This window comes from Squalius cephalus (genome assembly GCF_949319135.1).
Source record: "Squalius cephalus genome assembly, chromosome: 8".
NCBI classification, from domain to species: Eukaryota; Metazoa; Chordata; class Actinopteri; order Cypriniformes; family Leuciscidae; genus Squalius; species Squalius cephalus.
The window spans coordinates 15,403,844-15,419,996 of record NC_137129.1 but is presented as its reverse complement, the minus strand read 5'-3'; the positions used below and the strand labels follow the sequence as shown (position 1 = coordinate 15,419,996).

Here is a 16,153-nt window from a genome sequence, read left to right as displayed (position 1 = left end):
GTTTCATAAAGCAAACTTAAAATAGTTCAAACTCAGTTACCCTGGCAACTTATGCTGCGAAACTAGCCTGGTCCAGGGCAGGCTAACTGTCAGGCTAAGCCTCAGTTGTTACACAGATCCTCTAACACTGACCAATAGGAACACAATGATATTACCACTGACACTCTCTCATACCATTATTGGACTTTATTAACCACTATTAGTCCAAAAATAAATACACAGTATACCGAAAATCAACTTAAATAAGGCTACAATTATAAATTAGACACTATATATATATATAGATAGATAGATAGATAGATATAGATATATAGATAGATATAGATATAGATATATAGATAGATAAATACAATATATATACTACAGGTTTTCTTTTTTTACTGGCTGAATGTTTTGTGCCCAAGATTTAATTAGATTGTTTTAAAGATTTATGAATACATTTCTCTCTGGTTTTGTTTGTCAGCTGTAGTACATGTTTATGATTATTAGAAGAACATTAGAACACAATCTGAAAAAAGCTTTTTAAAGCAGAAGTTAAAATCACAAAATTAAAAATAAATAATTACAAAAGCACAGTAGAAATTTTAACTGGTAAGATGAATCTGAGCTTAGTAATTGACAGTATATTAGCCTACATTTGATTTACCCCATTACAATAGTCCCTTTACAGTTATTGCTATCATAAAAATACACTTGTAGGTTTAAGATTCTAAATAAGGCACATCTAATGTCCAAATAACAAATATGTTAGCATATATATATATATATATTATGTACTTTATTGTGGCTTTCAATTCAACACATTTGACACAATTATGCAAATGGACAGTTCCTTTAAAGACATCATATTTTCCCCCAATAAATATTCATTTATTATTTATTTTTCCCTCTACTTTTTTTTTCTTTTGTGATAATACCCACCAACACATAACCTAAAAAACACATGATTAGAACAATAACCAAAAAGTACATAGTTAGACACTTTACATATGATTTAAGGGGGAAAAGACAAAAAACAATAAATAAATATTAATAAAAATGTATAAAAAAATAAATAAAAGGGAGGGAGGGTTATATAAAAATGTAGGCTAATATATATTCCTTTATTTTATGGAACATTCTTTGATTTTAGAGTTGCACATATCTTTTCAAAATGTATACATTTGCTCTTAATTTCATGTTATCCTCTCCATAATGTACTTTAGAAACTAAATCTACTTATTTAAAAAAGGGGATTCTTGCTTTCTCCAAAAAAGTATTGCATTAAAAGCTGTAATTCTCAGCATTCTAAATAAGTATACATCATCTTTATTAAGTAGCATAGGTCCTATAGCCAAAACTATATTTTTTTACATGTATCTTTATATATTTAGTTTCTTAAAATAAACTTCCCTGAATTAGGCTACTTCTGTTCACTGAAGTACTTCTGTTCGCTAGAAGTTCACTGCAACTTATCCAACATCCTAAAGATAAATGATTATAATTAGAAGATATTTCTAGTGTTATAAAATATTGCATATTAATTTTCCAAGCAAAATGTATATTTGTCAGAATTATTGCGCTCATTTGGCGCGCATGCGCGCAGCAGCGCTCGTTCAATATGAAGATTAGCAGCAAAATGGATACATTTGCATGACTTTCTAACATTTACAGATGGAGAATATAACTGTAAAATGTAAGTTTTGCACTGAGGGAAAAAAAAACATATCACAAACGCATAAAACAGCACAAAATATACGCTGTTTGATGGTGGATCGATTTGATCCACGATCGACCTCTAGGGCTGCTTCAGAAACGCGTGCACACGCAATTATCTAGACTAGATAAACCTGGATCAAATTAGTGAGATTGCTTGAACTTCAATTACCTTTTATGGAACCACTTTAGCCCCAACTCATTTGTTAGGCTCATTCAAGTCCGGTTTTGGAGTTTAATCCCCGCTTTTCTAAGCGTCTTTTATGGAACAACCCTCTGGTCTTACTCTCACCACTTCAAAGCGGGATTCGATCCAGTGTAAACTGGCATGGGAGGTGGGCGCGTTAACAAGTACACTAAAAGCTGCTACCCCTAGCATGCCTCTTGAGGCTAGAGGAGTGGGGTTTACCTGCACCGCTATCTACCACCCGCCTAAATCTCACTCTCATCCGGGTCACGGCACCAATGTAACTGGTCCTATTTGTACCACTCCGAGTGGGATTCGAACCAGCGTTAACTGGCATGGAAGAAGGACTAACTAACAAGGATTTTAAAACTAGCAGCCCATAAAAATGTATCTAAGGTCAGGGAAGTGAGGTTTCCCTGAACAGTTTTTAATAGCTGGCCTCTTTTATATATGCAGCAGTTCTAATGAGATTTGAGAGCTCAACTGCGTTTGACCCATTCACTTTAATTGAATAGAAAAAAAAAACAGCATGAACATTTGGTTAAACATCTCCTTTTGTGTTCCACCGAAGAAAGAATATCATATGGGTTTGGAATGGCATGAGAGTGAGTGATGATTGAATTTTATTTAAGCTCGTGTACCTGGTAGATGGATGCTCCTACCTGTGAAAACTGTATGACTGTGAAGATTGACATTTTATTTTGCATCCACCTTTAAGGTAAAATGAGCTTTTCTCTGGTGTAAGAGCATACATTGTGTTACACTGTTCAAAACAGGCTATTGAACTTTAATTTATGCTCCTATATAGCTGGTTTGCAATAACTATGTTTATGAAAATACATTTAAACATATTTCTGTATAATTCTGCTTTTAGATGCCATAGTCTCAGGATCTGCCGGTTGTAATAAACACAGTGAAATACCCTTTAAAAAAATAAAGGTTTCTTATTTTCAAATTGTCTTGAGTGATGGTTTTGTAGGATATACTGTAAATGTCATTTTTAATTAGAAAGGAAAGAGGTCTCAAACTCAGACCGATTTTCCATATTAGGACAGATGGAATTACTCAATCCATAATGTCAAGAATGTAAAGCAAGATAATTTCACGGCTAAAAACCTTGGACTGCCATGTACCATGGTATATGATTATAGTAATCCTTCGGTAGCATGGTATTACCATCTGATACCGTCAGATTATCATGACTGGGTGTTGAAATATTCCTGAGATAAGAATTTAGTGTGTGTCCAGTTGAGTCCAGAATTGAGTCCTGTCCAAACTGAACTGGGAGACCAGCACATCTATTCCTATAAGCGATTAAATGAATGTGACAGAGGGTCAGATTGTTGTGAAGACCTCATAACATTGATCAGTGGTAGATACATCTATATTGATTCCCCTGAGAGCCCTGTGCCCATAAAGGCATTGAGAGACCTGCCAGTACAAACGCTGCTATAATGACCACAGCCATAATGAATGCACTCTCAGGTTTCCATTTTAATGAAATTGGTTCAATGCCTGTATTTTAGAAATACAGGCTCAAATGTTCACAGCCTGCGAAGCTGACTACAGAGCAATAACGCTCAAATCATCATACACCACAGCCACTTGATTAGAAACTTGATTTTTAAACTGTCATTAATGTCAAAGCACATATACACACAATTTTTTTTCATATTGGTGTTGTTAAATGTGAATATGGATTCACATTTTTAAATGTCTGAATTTACAATAGCTTGATAATGGAACATCAAATACATCTTTGGAGGAACCTGACGGCAAAATATTTTAAATTTCTTTGAAATAAATAACTAAACATTATTAATTTAAATGCATATACATGAAATAGCAATATCCAAACAGACCTCTTTTTTTAATTTTTTTTTATTAACAAAACTTGCTATAAAAAATTGCATTGCATTGAAAATATGTGGAGTGACCAACAGTATCCATCCTAACACTAACAGAACATTTGGCTAGACAGACACTGAACAGAAAACAACAAAAAAACAGCAATCAATAACTGAGTATCAATACTGTATAGAATGATAGAGTAAACCTATATATGGCTATGGGAACCAGAGTGTACATCTGTTACTTTCATTCAATGGCAAGAACTTTCAACAGAAGACAGTTTAAAATAATTGGCAATATAGATACAAAAACTAAATAATATAAACCAGCTATAGTATCAAAAATACAGCACAAAGAGAAACAATATATAAATATTTAAATGAAGTTGAAGTCAAACACATTTTAGAATCAACCAGGTAAAAAAAAGACAGAATAAGATAGAAAATAGAAATAAATAACAGCAATAGTAATAAAAAAGGATTTTTATCTAAATTGGGAGAGTTTTTATCATAGATAGTCTTTCATATTTTTTTTGTGATTAAGGAATCTGGATAAAAAATAATGTCATGACTTGGACAAAGCAAGAGTGGAAATATCACGCCAAAAGGCCATCAGTTGTGTTAAACTATTCCCCATTAAACAATTAAACCCGTTTACCTATATAACATTTATAAGCAGCATCTCACTCATAACACAAGAATTGTTTACTGGCATGTGACATTCCAGACTAGAACTACTGAACCAGTCCTAATCTGCAAAATAATCATTTTCTTAAAAAAGTATTTGTCAAATTTTCTAGTAAGAGAAAACTGGAAAAAAAAAGAGAACAAAAATAAGCATTTTTTTTTTTTAAGCATAAATCTTTAAGCATAAGCAAAAACATAATAATGAGTAAAAACTAAATCTTTAGGTAATTTTACTGGAAAATTACAAAAATATTTGTTTCAGTGTATCGTCATGTTCAGGGCTGATTACTGACTTTTTTAGAGGGTCAAAGGTCAGTATATGAATCTGATAATTTCCTAATTTGTCATGCTAACTAAAATGATTGCACGCAAATGAACTTGGACTGCTATTCAGATCTCTAAAAATAACATTTGGGGAATACATTTCATCAAGTCTTGTAGATCTTTTGTAGATCTTTTCTGTCTTTTTTTTTTTTTTGGTTCAAATAGACACAGGGCTCTTCCTGTGATCTTCATCTGGCCTTCACTGCATGAAACACTACAGCAGGCTACTGAGGTAAAACTTATCCAAATAAAACTACACTAACTGTATTAATCTCTTTGTACATTCATCCATCTAATGTCAGATACATTTCTGGTTATTCCGAAAGTCTGTAAGGCAAAAGTTTTCATAAGAATGAATGTTGTGTATATACAGTATATGTAAATGTGTAAATAGAACTGCATATCTTTATGATATTGCATGTAAAGGTTGGTTCTACTAATAGTTTTACAGCGGCACCAAAAATAATCAGAACACTTAAGCAACACTTACTGTATGAATGTCATTTCATTGCATAAAATATAAAAAAAGGTGGCATTCATTTTATGAAAATATAGCAGAAATTGTGAGAAAAACTTTAGCATCATAGTTTGATGTTTTGTATTCTAATACAAGGACATTCAAACATATTTAAGTGTGACTTAAGTACCCAAATACTTTTAGGGGAGACTGTACAACGATCTTGTATGTATGCATACATATACATAGTAATATAGATTTGAGCACATTCCTTAATACATGCGGGCGTTTCATAGGGCCTTGGCGCAGGTGGTATGTGTGGTGTGTGAGATGGGTTTCTGTGGGTAGAGGCTGTAATAGTACACTTGGAAGAGAATGGCGAAGTCCACGCACACCTGAAGGAGGCCGCAGATCCAGAACTGCATGGGAGCCTGAGTCAACAGGAAGTAGCCTGTCTTGAAAGTGTCTCCACTGGTCCACATCAACACCATCTTAATGCTGGAGGCACAGGAAGTGAGAGAGAGTTAGAGTCAGAGAGTGTTATTAAAGTCTGGAGATGTGAGAAAGAGAACTGGTATGAGAGAACTGGCAAGTACAGGATGAGTTACGCTTAAAGGTTAATACTATAGGGTTTGTTAACCTCAAGTATGAGCAACAATGATTGATGAGGTTGCCTCATCTAATTAATATACATAATCTGTCACAATTGTGAGAGAACATGAGAGCAACACTAGAGTGATATGGGTTTAGACTCTATAAACACCTCTCTTAAAGCTGAGAATGAAGTTTTTAATAAAGTCATTTGTTGGGAAAGGACAGCTATAACATGGAGCCTGGACAGTAACAGTGTTCTCACAGACCGGCTCCATCTGCTCCACATGTGGGTCTCGTGCTCTCAAAAAAAAAGCATAAGATCACATGTCCAGTTTTTGAAATTATTTACTCAACATCTTCCATGGAGCACAAAAGGAGAAATTTGAAGAATGTGTTGGTCGCACTTTTCCATTGAACTCATTCTACTATATTCCTACTCTTCTGAAGGACTGCGATTGCTTTGTGTGAAGAACAGACAGAAATTTTGGTCATTATTAAAGGAGAACTCCGGTCAATTTTAACATTGAGCTCATTTTTTTGGCAATTTGGAGTGCTGTCAGTACAGAGAACAACGACAAAAATCGGTGTTGCCTACACCATGTTATCCTCTTTTTAAAATTTGACTACTTTTGACTTCCACTGAAAACAGGATGTAAATACAGGTATTTGCGCTGGCTTAAATAACATCATTTTTATCCATTTCTTTCACATCTACTGCAGTCAGATTCACTCGTGTTCACTCTGAAGGAATCACTCACATGACCTGTGCACTTGTAATGACACATCAAGGATGTTAAGAGGCTAAAAGCAGGTTTAAATATTGCCCCATTGAAGTCAACAGGGTGCAAATTTTAAAAAGAGGATAACATGGTGTAGGCAACACCGATTTTTGTCGTTGTTCTCTGTATTGACAGCACTCCAAATTGACAAAAAAATGAGTTCTCCTTTAATTGATAATCCTTGTGAAAAGTATATATTTAAGAAATTGTACTTGCAGATAATATATTAATGAAATAAAAGGGCACTTAAAGGCAGGGTAGGAGATTTGTTCCAGATTTTTTTTTTTTATACTGGTTGAAAGTCTCTTCATATCCTGATAGCAATCACTAAGTTAAGTGGTCTAAATGTATTTACATGTATATACAACTACAGTATATCGTATAATAAAAATGTTCATCCACTCATTGCATTTGGCCCGAATGTAATGATAATGTCCTATCTGCCTGTCAACGCATGTATTTTCGTTCCTCCGCGCACCCTTCTCGCACAGACATCACACGACATTAGCGCGTTTCATGCTATGCAGAGTTAGACAGACGTTAGTCACTGAGCACCGCAACTGAAACATAAGCCACCTTTTACAGTTCCTCTTGAACTAAAACAATGAGCTTATACTGCGTTCATGCCTAACTTCTGTAATGTGGAAGAGGTGGAAACCCGTGACGTTATACTCGGAGCGGTTCGTGACTCGCATTTATGCATTTCAATGGCAACACTATAAACGCCGAATGAATCTGCAGACAAGTGCACTTTGTAAAGTACTTGATTATAATTTTAACTGCAGTGTGTTATTCAATATTACATTTAAAGTTAATTGCAACTTGATCATTACAAATGTGTAATTGCAAATATATTTACATATTTACCACTGTTTCCCCTACCCCCTCCTCCTCCAACCTCAACAGGGTTGCCAGTTTAAGGACTTGCAACAAGAGCGAGCGCAATTGACGATGAAAACCAAGGAGACTTACAGATTGTAAGTTAATGAGTTGATTTATCCGCGTTTTAATATGCTCTCGTTCATAGGGATTTTTAGATGGATAACGAGGCTTTTTTAGGTTGTGTGGAATCTGCAATCTCTGACCAGTTTGTTTGCTCGTTTCCAAAGCTGCGATACGCTGTGTTTCCTGCCAACTGGCATCCCGGGGTGTCGAAATACTATTGGGTGAACAGGCAGTGGGCGAGATCACACAGGCCAAAACAAAACGCGACTGACAACACAGAACGTGTAAAATAATAAGTAAAATAACTGGCTGTAGAAGTGTTTTTCAGAGAAACGAGTATGTGAACTTAGCATGTTTCCTAAATACCAAAAAAAAAAAAAATTATGAGCTAAATTTATAGTTACATACAGCACCTTTAAATATATTCTTTTAAAGCATATCATTTCCATATTTTTGGTGGGTTGAGATTCAGATCAGTCTGATTGAGTTTTGTGAAACGAATTATTAAGAGTGAATCATTGAAAAAAAAATCCAACTCAAAAGCATTATTTGTTCACAAATTGGACATTGTTACTTCTCACATGCTTGTGCCCAAGGAAAACTAACTCGTAAATTTTGCAAATCAATGCCATCATATGACATCAGAATACTTAGTATATAGCACGAGTTATGCGGTTTACTTTTATTGTGACTTGTCATTTTGGAGCTCGACACCACCAGTCCTCACTTACTTTAATTAAAGCAAAAAGAGTGACCACGATATTCTTCAAAACGTCATCTTCTGTGTTCCACTGAAGAAAGAAAGTCATACGGAATTCATGAGGGAGAGTAAATAATTTTCAATGTTGGGTGAACCATTTTTAAGACTGCTCCTCAAGTGCAGAAACCCTTGTGTAAACCTCAAGCACTAAGAACAGCTCACATTTTAGGCAGGAGAACAAACAAACTTCCTTTGTGCGGCCATATTTGGTGCATCAGCATCTTCACGCACAACTGCACAGAATGACAGAACTGTAATTCCAACTGAATAAAGCTTTTCCACCATCTTAATAAACAAATAAATTATTCAAGACGTGCATTTTTTTTAGACTACCCAAAATACAGCACTCCACACTACACCAATTATTCATTTCAGATTAGGCTTTTATGATGTACTTTTGCTATGAATCATAAATGTACGTAAACAAATGATCAGGTTATGCTGCAGTAAGACACACAGCCTGGAATAAAAGGAATTAAACAGCATCATTATAGTAGTGCGTGCCGATTTTAACATGAGTATCTGATTTAGAAAAGTAGGATAGGTTACTGAAACAATATTCCGGTTGCACTTTATTTTACAGTACGTGCACTACATGTACTTATAGTGTGCTTAGCTAAGAAAGTACTGGTTAACATAAGGTAACTACATGGGTTAAGGTTAGGTTTAGAGATAGGTACATGATTAGTACCTAGTTATTATAATAACTATAATAAGTACATAATATGCAGGGTCAAAGTTTGTGGGTCAGGATTAGAGGTAGGTTTAGGGATGTTAGGACTATGTTTTTGGTTGACTGGAATATTGGTCTGCTTTCAAAATCATTTAAACATTTTACCTACCTCTAAACTCACTGAAACCAAGTTGAGTTTGAAATTTGAAATCAAATTGAATACAAACACTCAGTGAGGACTGATTTTGTGGAAAGCGAGTTGTAGACACTGGACATGTTGTGATAGAAACGCATTGATTGAGATTATCCTGATGCGTCTTTCGAGCGACTGTCTCAAAAGGATGAGTAAACAACTGGTTGTGAAAAGCAGGCCAAAGCTGGAGAAAAGGAAACGGAGAATACAGACAAATCTTGTCTTGCCCAAAAGAAATTGAGTCTGGTGGGGGGTGCGGGAGGAGAGCTGAGGTAAACACGGTTTTCTGTTCTTTGTTTGGCTCAGTGTTACACTCAAAGCAAAACTGAGAGGCTGCTTGATCCATGGCATCTGATAAAAGGCCACTCTGAAAGCTTATTAGAGCAGCACGTCCTAAAGAGATGAAAGAGCACTCTTACTGCCGCCGGGACACACCGATCAGCCTCTGTGTCAGAGCAATAAACCACTCCACACTCCACACAACAGAAGAGTTTAATGAGTGTGAGCTATGACGAGGACAGGGTCATGATCGGATCATTAAAGCTAAAATAAAAGTTTCCCCACTAGCGACAACAAACCACTGGAATAAAAATTGTTTCCTGACATGTTTCCCAAACAAGCCTATTGTCTGCGAGCTGCTTGTTCAGACAGCTTTTTCCGCACATGCCACAATTTCTAGACAATTTTAACCAATCCCATAATGCACTTCAATAAGATTTTCCACTTCCACTAAAGGATTAGTTCACTTCAGAATAAAAAAATTATCATCCAAGATGTTCGTGTCTTTCTTTCTTCAGTCGAAAAGACTGAAAGGTTTTGAGGAAAACAATCCAGGATTTTTCTCCATATTGTGGACTCGCAGTGTCAATGCAGCTTCAAAGGGCTCTACAAGATCCCAGCCGAGGAATAACGGTCTTATCTAGCTAAACGATCGGTTTGTCTGTTGTCTGTTAGCCATCACGTTACCTCTGCTAATTGTCTGACTGTAAAAAGAAATAAATTCGGGAGTGACGCGCTGCCAAGATGGCGACGGTCGGCCACGCCCACTTTAGGCTTCAAAAACGGTCTTCAGAAACCTACGGGTGACGTCACGGACACTACGTCCATATTTTTTTACAGTCTATGGTGTTCCCATTCCAAAAGGTAGGGTAGTAGGGGTAGGTTTTTTTTGTAAATGGTATTTTACTTGGTCTTTGCACGTGTGCTTTGTAAACACTAGGTCGGTACTTCCACCTATGACCTTTAAAGTTTTTTTTTATTTTTTGTTTTTTAGAAAATGACCTTATTCCTCGGCTGGGATCATGTAGAGCACTTTAAAGCTGCATTAAAACTGCAATTTGGACCTTCAAACCGATGCACCCCATTGAAGTCCACTATATGGAGAAAAATCCTGGAATGTTTTCCTCAGAAACCTTAATTTCTTTTCGAATGAAGAAAGAAAGACATGAACATTTTGGATGATGTGGGTGCGAGTAAATTATCAGGACATTTTTATTCTGAAGTGAACTAATCCTTTAACTCCTTCTCGGCCACTGACGGAATTTTCCGTAATTTTTAAGACAACAAAGTAACACTTTCTATGATGCCTTATAAACAATATTATTATGTGTTGTATCATCTGATAAATAATCACAACAACAGTGACAACAGATTATAATACTTACCTATTTGAGGTTATAACGTACAATGTATTATAACACCAGATGAAGCCTGCATTAACAATGCATCATAAGGGTATTCGGTTACACTTTATTTGAAGGTGTCTTTGTTACACTGTAATTATATATTCAAGTACTTAGTGATATTAAGTAACTACATGCACTTACTATAGGGTTAGAATTAGGGTTTGATTTAGTTTAGGGTTAGTTGCATGTAATTATGTATAATTTATAGTTATTACTATAGTAACTACGTAACATATGTAACAATGGCAGCATAAAAAAGTGTTATCGGGTATTCTTGATGCATTATAATGCACGCATAATGCCTTAACCTTATAAACAACATACACATTACAACATTTAGAGCGTGCATGGAAGACGTACAAAATGGATATATGCAACCGCCGTGGCAACAAGACAACTACAATTTTTGAAAGAGCACCTGAAGGTCAATGAATGGGAATACTGGCATGCCAGGAACAAGCCTGACACATTCTTGGCCACCTAACATTAGAAAACACAACTCACATGAATGTGGTTAACCAGACTGTATAAGAACATATTTTTGGTGTACTTTTGTGCACCGCACAACTGTATTTAACTGTTTATATTGTATATTTTAATCTAGCTTTTTCAGGAAAGAACAAACATAACCAAGAAGCTGGACATAAATAAAAATAACAGCTGCCTTATGTTATAACACTTCTAAATATCAATTGAAAATTTTGAAATGGGATTGGCCTGCTGATTTCTAGTTTATTTTTGTATATCGCTACCAATTAAATCTACATGCTTTTTTTCCTAAATTACTGCACAGGTATTAGATTAGATAAAACCTTGCAATTTTACCATTTTTATGAATATAACATGATTTGCATTGTGAATGTATTGTTCCTTTGTACTTTTCCACACAACTTTGATTTTACCTTGAGGAAAATTTCTTAACCACTTCATGATATGAAATATTATGGCTGTTTTAAAGAAGACTTAACTTTTGTTACTTTACATAAAGCAGACAAAAGCCACTTATAAATATTATGACCACATTATAAAGCTTTTTAGATGTTTAAAAGAAGACTTTTTTTTGTCACTTTACTTTAAGCAGTAAAAGACCACTCATGAGATGTTGTATGATACTGTGCTTACCTTAAGTAAACAATGTCAAGATATGAAACTTGCGAAAGTAAAATATATGAATCTATGGGATATATAATCCATTATAACTTAAGTGGATAAAATTATGTTCATTGTATGTAATAAATTATCATAATCTTAATAGTTTTAACCACAAATAGGTACGTATTATTATTGTTGTTACGATTATTCATGAGATGACAACACATAAGACATTATGCGTGATGATAAAGCATATTATAAGGTTGTTTGTAAGACATTATGCATGTATTAATGTATTAAGAATTCCCTTATAATGCATTATAAATACCGGCTTCATAGAAAGTGTTACCGACAGCGCTTCCCTGTCGTTGACTGAATTTTCCGGCTTTCCGTGTCTTTACTGTTATACAGTATGGAGGCGCTATTACACATCTTCAGATCAAAACACAGGAAAAAAAGGAGCAGAAACAAGCGATTAAAGCATTGTATGTCATATGCATGTGGTATTCTTTGAAAAAAAAAAAAAACATGCTTTTCTCAACTTTTTGTTCAAAACATTGCTTTTTTTATTCAACTTACCCTTACTTGCTTACTTATATTCAAGTGTTCATAAAAAAAGAATGCATGAAGCACGAATAAAATGTTTTTGTTGTTTAAAAGCAGACGCTCTGTTGTTTCTTTTGATATATTGCATGTTCAGATATTCGTATAACAAAATATTCTGGGGGCAATGAAATTTTTGATCAAAAACTCTGGTGGTGTCAGGCAACTTTTGATTTTATTTGTTTATGCTGCCGGGGAAAGAGGTAAAGTTTCTATCAAAGATGGAAATACTGAAAGAAAATTGGATTGCAATCCAATGCAATTACAAATAATAACAATTTCATGCACATTAATTCACTTAGGAAGTAACCGTGTAAAAAGTGTGATAAATGTACAATCAGCTTATGATGTTATCATAAAATAAACCCCTTCAGGGTAAAAACAGCCTCTGTGTTGTGTCATAATGTTGTTTCATAAGACGTACTGTATTAGCACTACAGTATATACAGAATATTCTGTTTCTCTGACCAATGGAAACTTTTTTTGTATGTTAACCATCAGATTTAATAAAAAAACTTGCTATACATATTTGCTTTTTTTTTATATAAAATCTGCACTTTGATGTAAAGCACAGGTGGAATGTTTTGGAGATGATATTGGAGTGTGCCATCATACCCATTGTGGTAAAATGAAAAATAAAAAAAGAGAGAGAGAGAGCAGTGATCAATCTTAACAGCTGCCATGGAAACCATCAGGATTCAATGAGGCTGACGGTTGCCATGGGTTCCATGATAGAGTATAAACAAATTCTTCTTTTCATCCTCACTTTGAGCCACAAAGCCAGGCTGCAGCAACAGTTACCAGAGAGCAAGGACTAACACAAAAATCAAAAACAAGTAAGTATAGCAGCACTGCGACACTATGTTGGTGGCCACTACAAACAACGATCGGTTGCTTTATTTCACAGACCGAGGCTTGTAATGCCACACTAACACCCACACATTAACAGCCATGAGAGAGCCGAGATGAGGACATGAAAGATAAATATTATTAATATAGTGAATGGGATGGTTTTTGTTACTTATTTCTGTTATTTTGAGAAACTAAGATTTTCCATTTTTATTTGCTAATTTTATTTAGTTCCTGTGTGTAATTATTGGGGTTGACATTTTATGTGGATGACACTCATAGCAGAATATGTGTTCATGTCTATAAAGGCACTGGACAGAGGTGGATTTCTGCAAAGCTCTTTACTCATATCTCTCTCTCATATACACATACTGTATGTGGTTTATGGGGAATCTCCATATGTGTAATGCTTTTTATACTGTACAAACTGTATATCCTATCCCCTTACACTAATCTTACCCCAAAACCTAACCATCACAGAAAACTTTTGGCATATTTTGACTTTCAAATATATTTAGTTTAGTATGTCCTTTTAAGTCATTTGGTCTGCCATAAACAATGATAACGTTGTAATACCCATGTCATTATACACATCCTCATAAACCATACAAGAACACACACACACAAAATCAGATACTATATTTCTCAAACTGCATCAAAACTCAAAATGCAGAAGTATTGTTACTGAATTCCGCAATAATTTGATAAAACAAACTTCCTCATATTTTATCAATGTATTCGCATGTTGTTTTCACTGCTAGCCTTCAGTCTTCTGCTAATGTTTTACTTGTGGGCAAATTTTCACGTTTCATGCATCAGAGATGATAAAATATCACTATACACCCGGTGCAAAATGACTTACCTTTTGTAAAAAGTCCCATCTAGGGATTCTTTTTCATATATTTCAGTCAGATCACATTCCCCCTCTCTCCCTAGTTTTGCATAGCCAGACTTTTGACTCCTTTTCGGATCACAATTAAGTTTTGTCCACTTTGAACCTTATGCTGCCCAAAAAATTACCCACTTAAACCATACATATAGTTAGTTAACCAACCACAGTCCAAAAAAAAAGGAGGGTAAATATGAAAATATATTAACGTTATATTAATATAACGTATTAATGCTTCACATACAACTGAATATCTTTCAAAAATTTGCAAACATTCTAATATTTAGTTATGAGCGCTGAATTCACTGTTTCTTCACCCCAAAATGCTGTTTCTCTTCAGTCTTTCAAACAAAACAGTAAAAAATAAACCAAAATAAAGTGAAGTTAAGTAAACAAACTCTGAAGAACTGAATCTACTCTTTCCCCAAAACATTTTTTCCATATCAGTCTTTCAAACAAAACAATAAAAATGAACAAAACTAAAACAAAACACCAAACCAAAACTTAAAAAAAAAACAAGTAAACAAACTTTGCGAACAGTCTTACAAACAAAACAATTGAAAATGAACAAAAACAAAACAAAAACAGACAAAAATCAAACAAATATCTAATAAATAAATAAAGTGAAGATAAGTAAAAAAAATGAAATAAATAGTAAAAAGATACTTTTTATATAGTTTGTGTTGTGTGTCTCGGACTGTGGGCAATCAAATGCAGAAGCAGGGCGTACAACAGAAGGCGGTCAAAAGCCTCTCTAGCTGAGAGGATGTGTTAGATGTCAACGGGATTAACATGCCACCAAGAGCCTGAGAAACAAGGCGTTCAGCATAAAGCAGTCAACACAAACACACCGCTGTGAAATACTGCCGTACCACACAGCTTCTCCTGACAGAAGCACGGAGGGCAACTTCCTTTTGTGGGAGCGTTCAATTCACCCAGCACCTCACGCAAGCCTCAAATCTACAGGAACGCACAACTTAATGAATGGTTTGTTTGCAGCCCATGGACACAAACCAGCTTGCTGCTCAGTAAACACATATATAACATTGAGAGTTGGGTAGAATTTCAGGGTGGCCGTGAGATAATTCAGATGACTAAATAAGGCACTGAGGGTTTTCAAACTAACTAACAGGACTCTGGCAATGAACATGGCTGTGGGGGTCACCACTTTCCCTCCTATTCATTAAGCTGAGCTAAACAAAACAAAACAAACTAACAATGGCTGAAGAGCAAAACAAAACAAAAGAAACTAGCAATGACTGAAGAGCTAAACAAAACAAAACAAACTAGCAATGGCTGAAAAGCTAAACAAAACAAACTAACAATGACTGAAGAGCTAAACAAAACAAAAACTAGCAATGGCTGAAAAGCTAAACAAAACAAAACAAAACAAACTAACAATGGCTGAAGAGCAAAACAAAACAAAAGAAACTAGCAATGACTGAAGAGCTAAACAAAACAAAACAAACTAGCAATGGCTGAAAAGCTAAACAAAACAAACTAACAATGACTGAAGAGCTAAACAAAACAAAAACTAGCAATGGCTGAAAAGCTAAACAAAACAAAACAAAACAAACTAACAATGACTGAAGAGCTAAACAAAACAAAAACTAGCAATGGCTGAAAAGCTAAACAAAACAAAACAAAACAAAACAAACTAACAATGGCTGAAGAGCTAAACAAAACAAAACAAACTAGCAATGACTGAAGAGCTAAACAAAACAAAAACTAGCAATGGCTGAAAAGCTAAACAAAACTAAACAAAACAAACTAACAATGACTGAAGAGCTAAACAAAAGAAAACAAACTAGCAATGGCTGAAAATCTAAACAAAACAAAAGAAAAAATCAACTTTTTATTCCTCAAAAACATTGTTTTCCTGCACAGTCTT

The 16,153-nt window shown here is 34.8% G+C and overlaps 1 protein-coding gene across 3 annotated transcripts in view; it reads right to left on the bottom strand.

Moving 5' to 3' along the window:
- Positions 1-3,767: 3,767 nt before the first annotated feature.
- The window catches only part of slc66a2 (solute carrier family 66 member 2), a 40,742-nt gene continuing 28,356 nt past the window's right edge, over positions 3,768-16,153 (bottom strand). For 2 of the 3 annotated variants that reach the window (XM_079880098.1, XM_079880099.1), the window contains one exon: positions 3,769-5,698. In XM_079880098.1, the coding sequence (XP_079736224.1) occupies positions 5,491-5,698 (208 nt within the window). In that variant the 3' untranslated portion in view covers positions 3,769-5,490. Of the gene's footprint in view, positions 5,699-16,153 lie in introns of all 3 variants that reach the window. The other variant, XM_079880097.1, reaches the window with a different exon arrangement.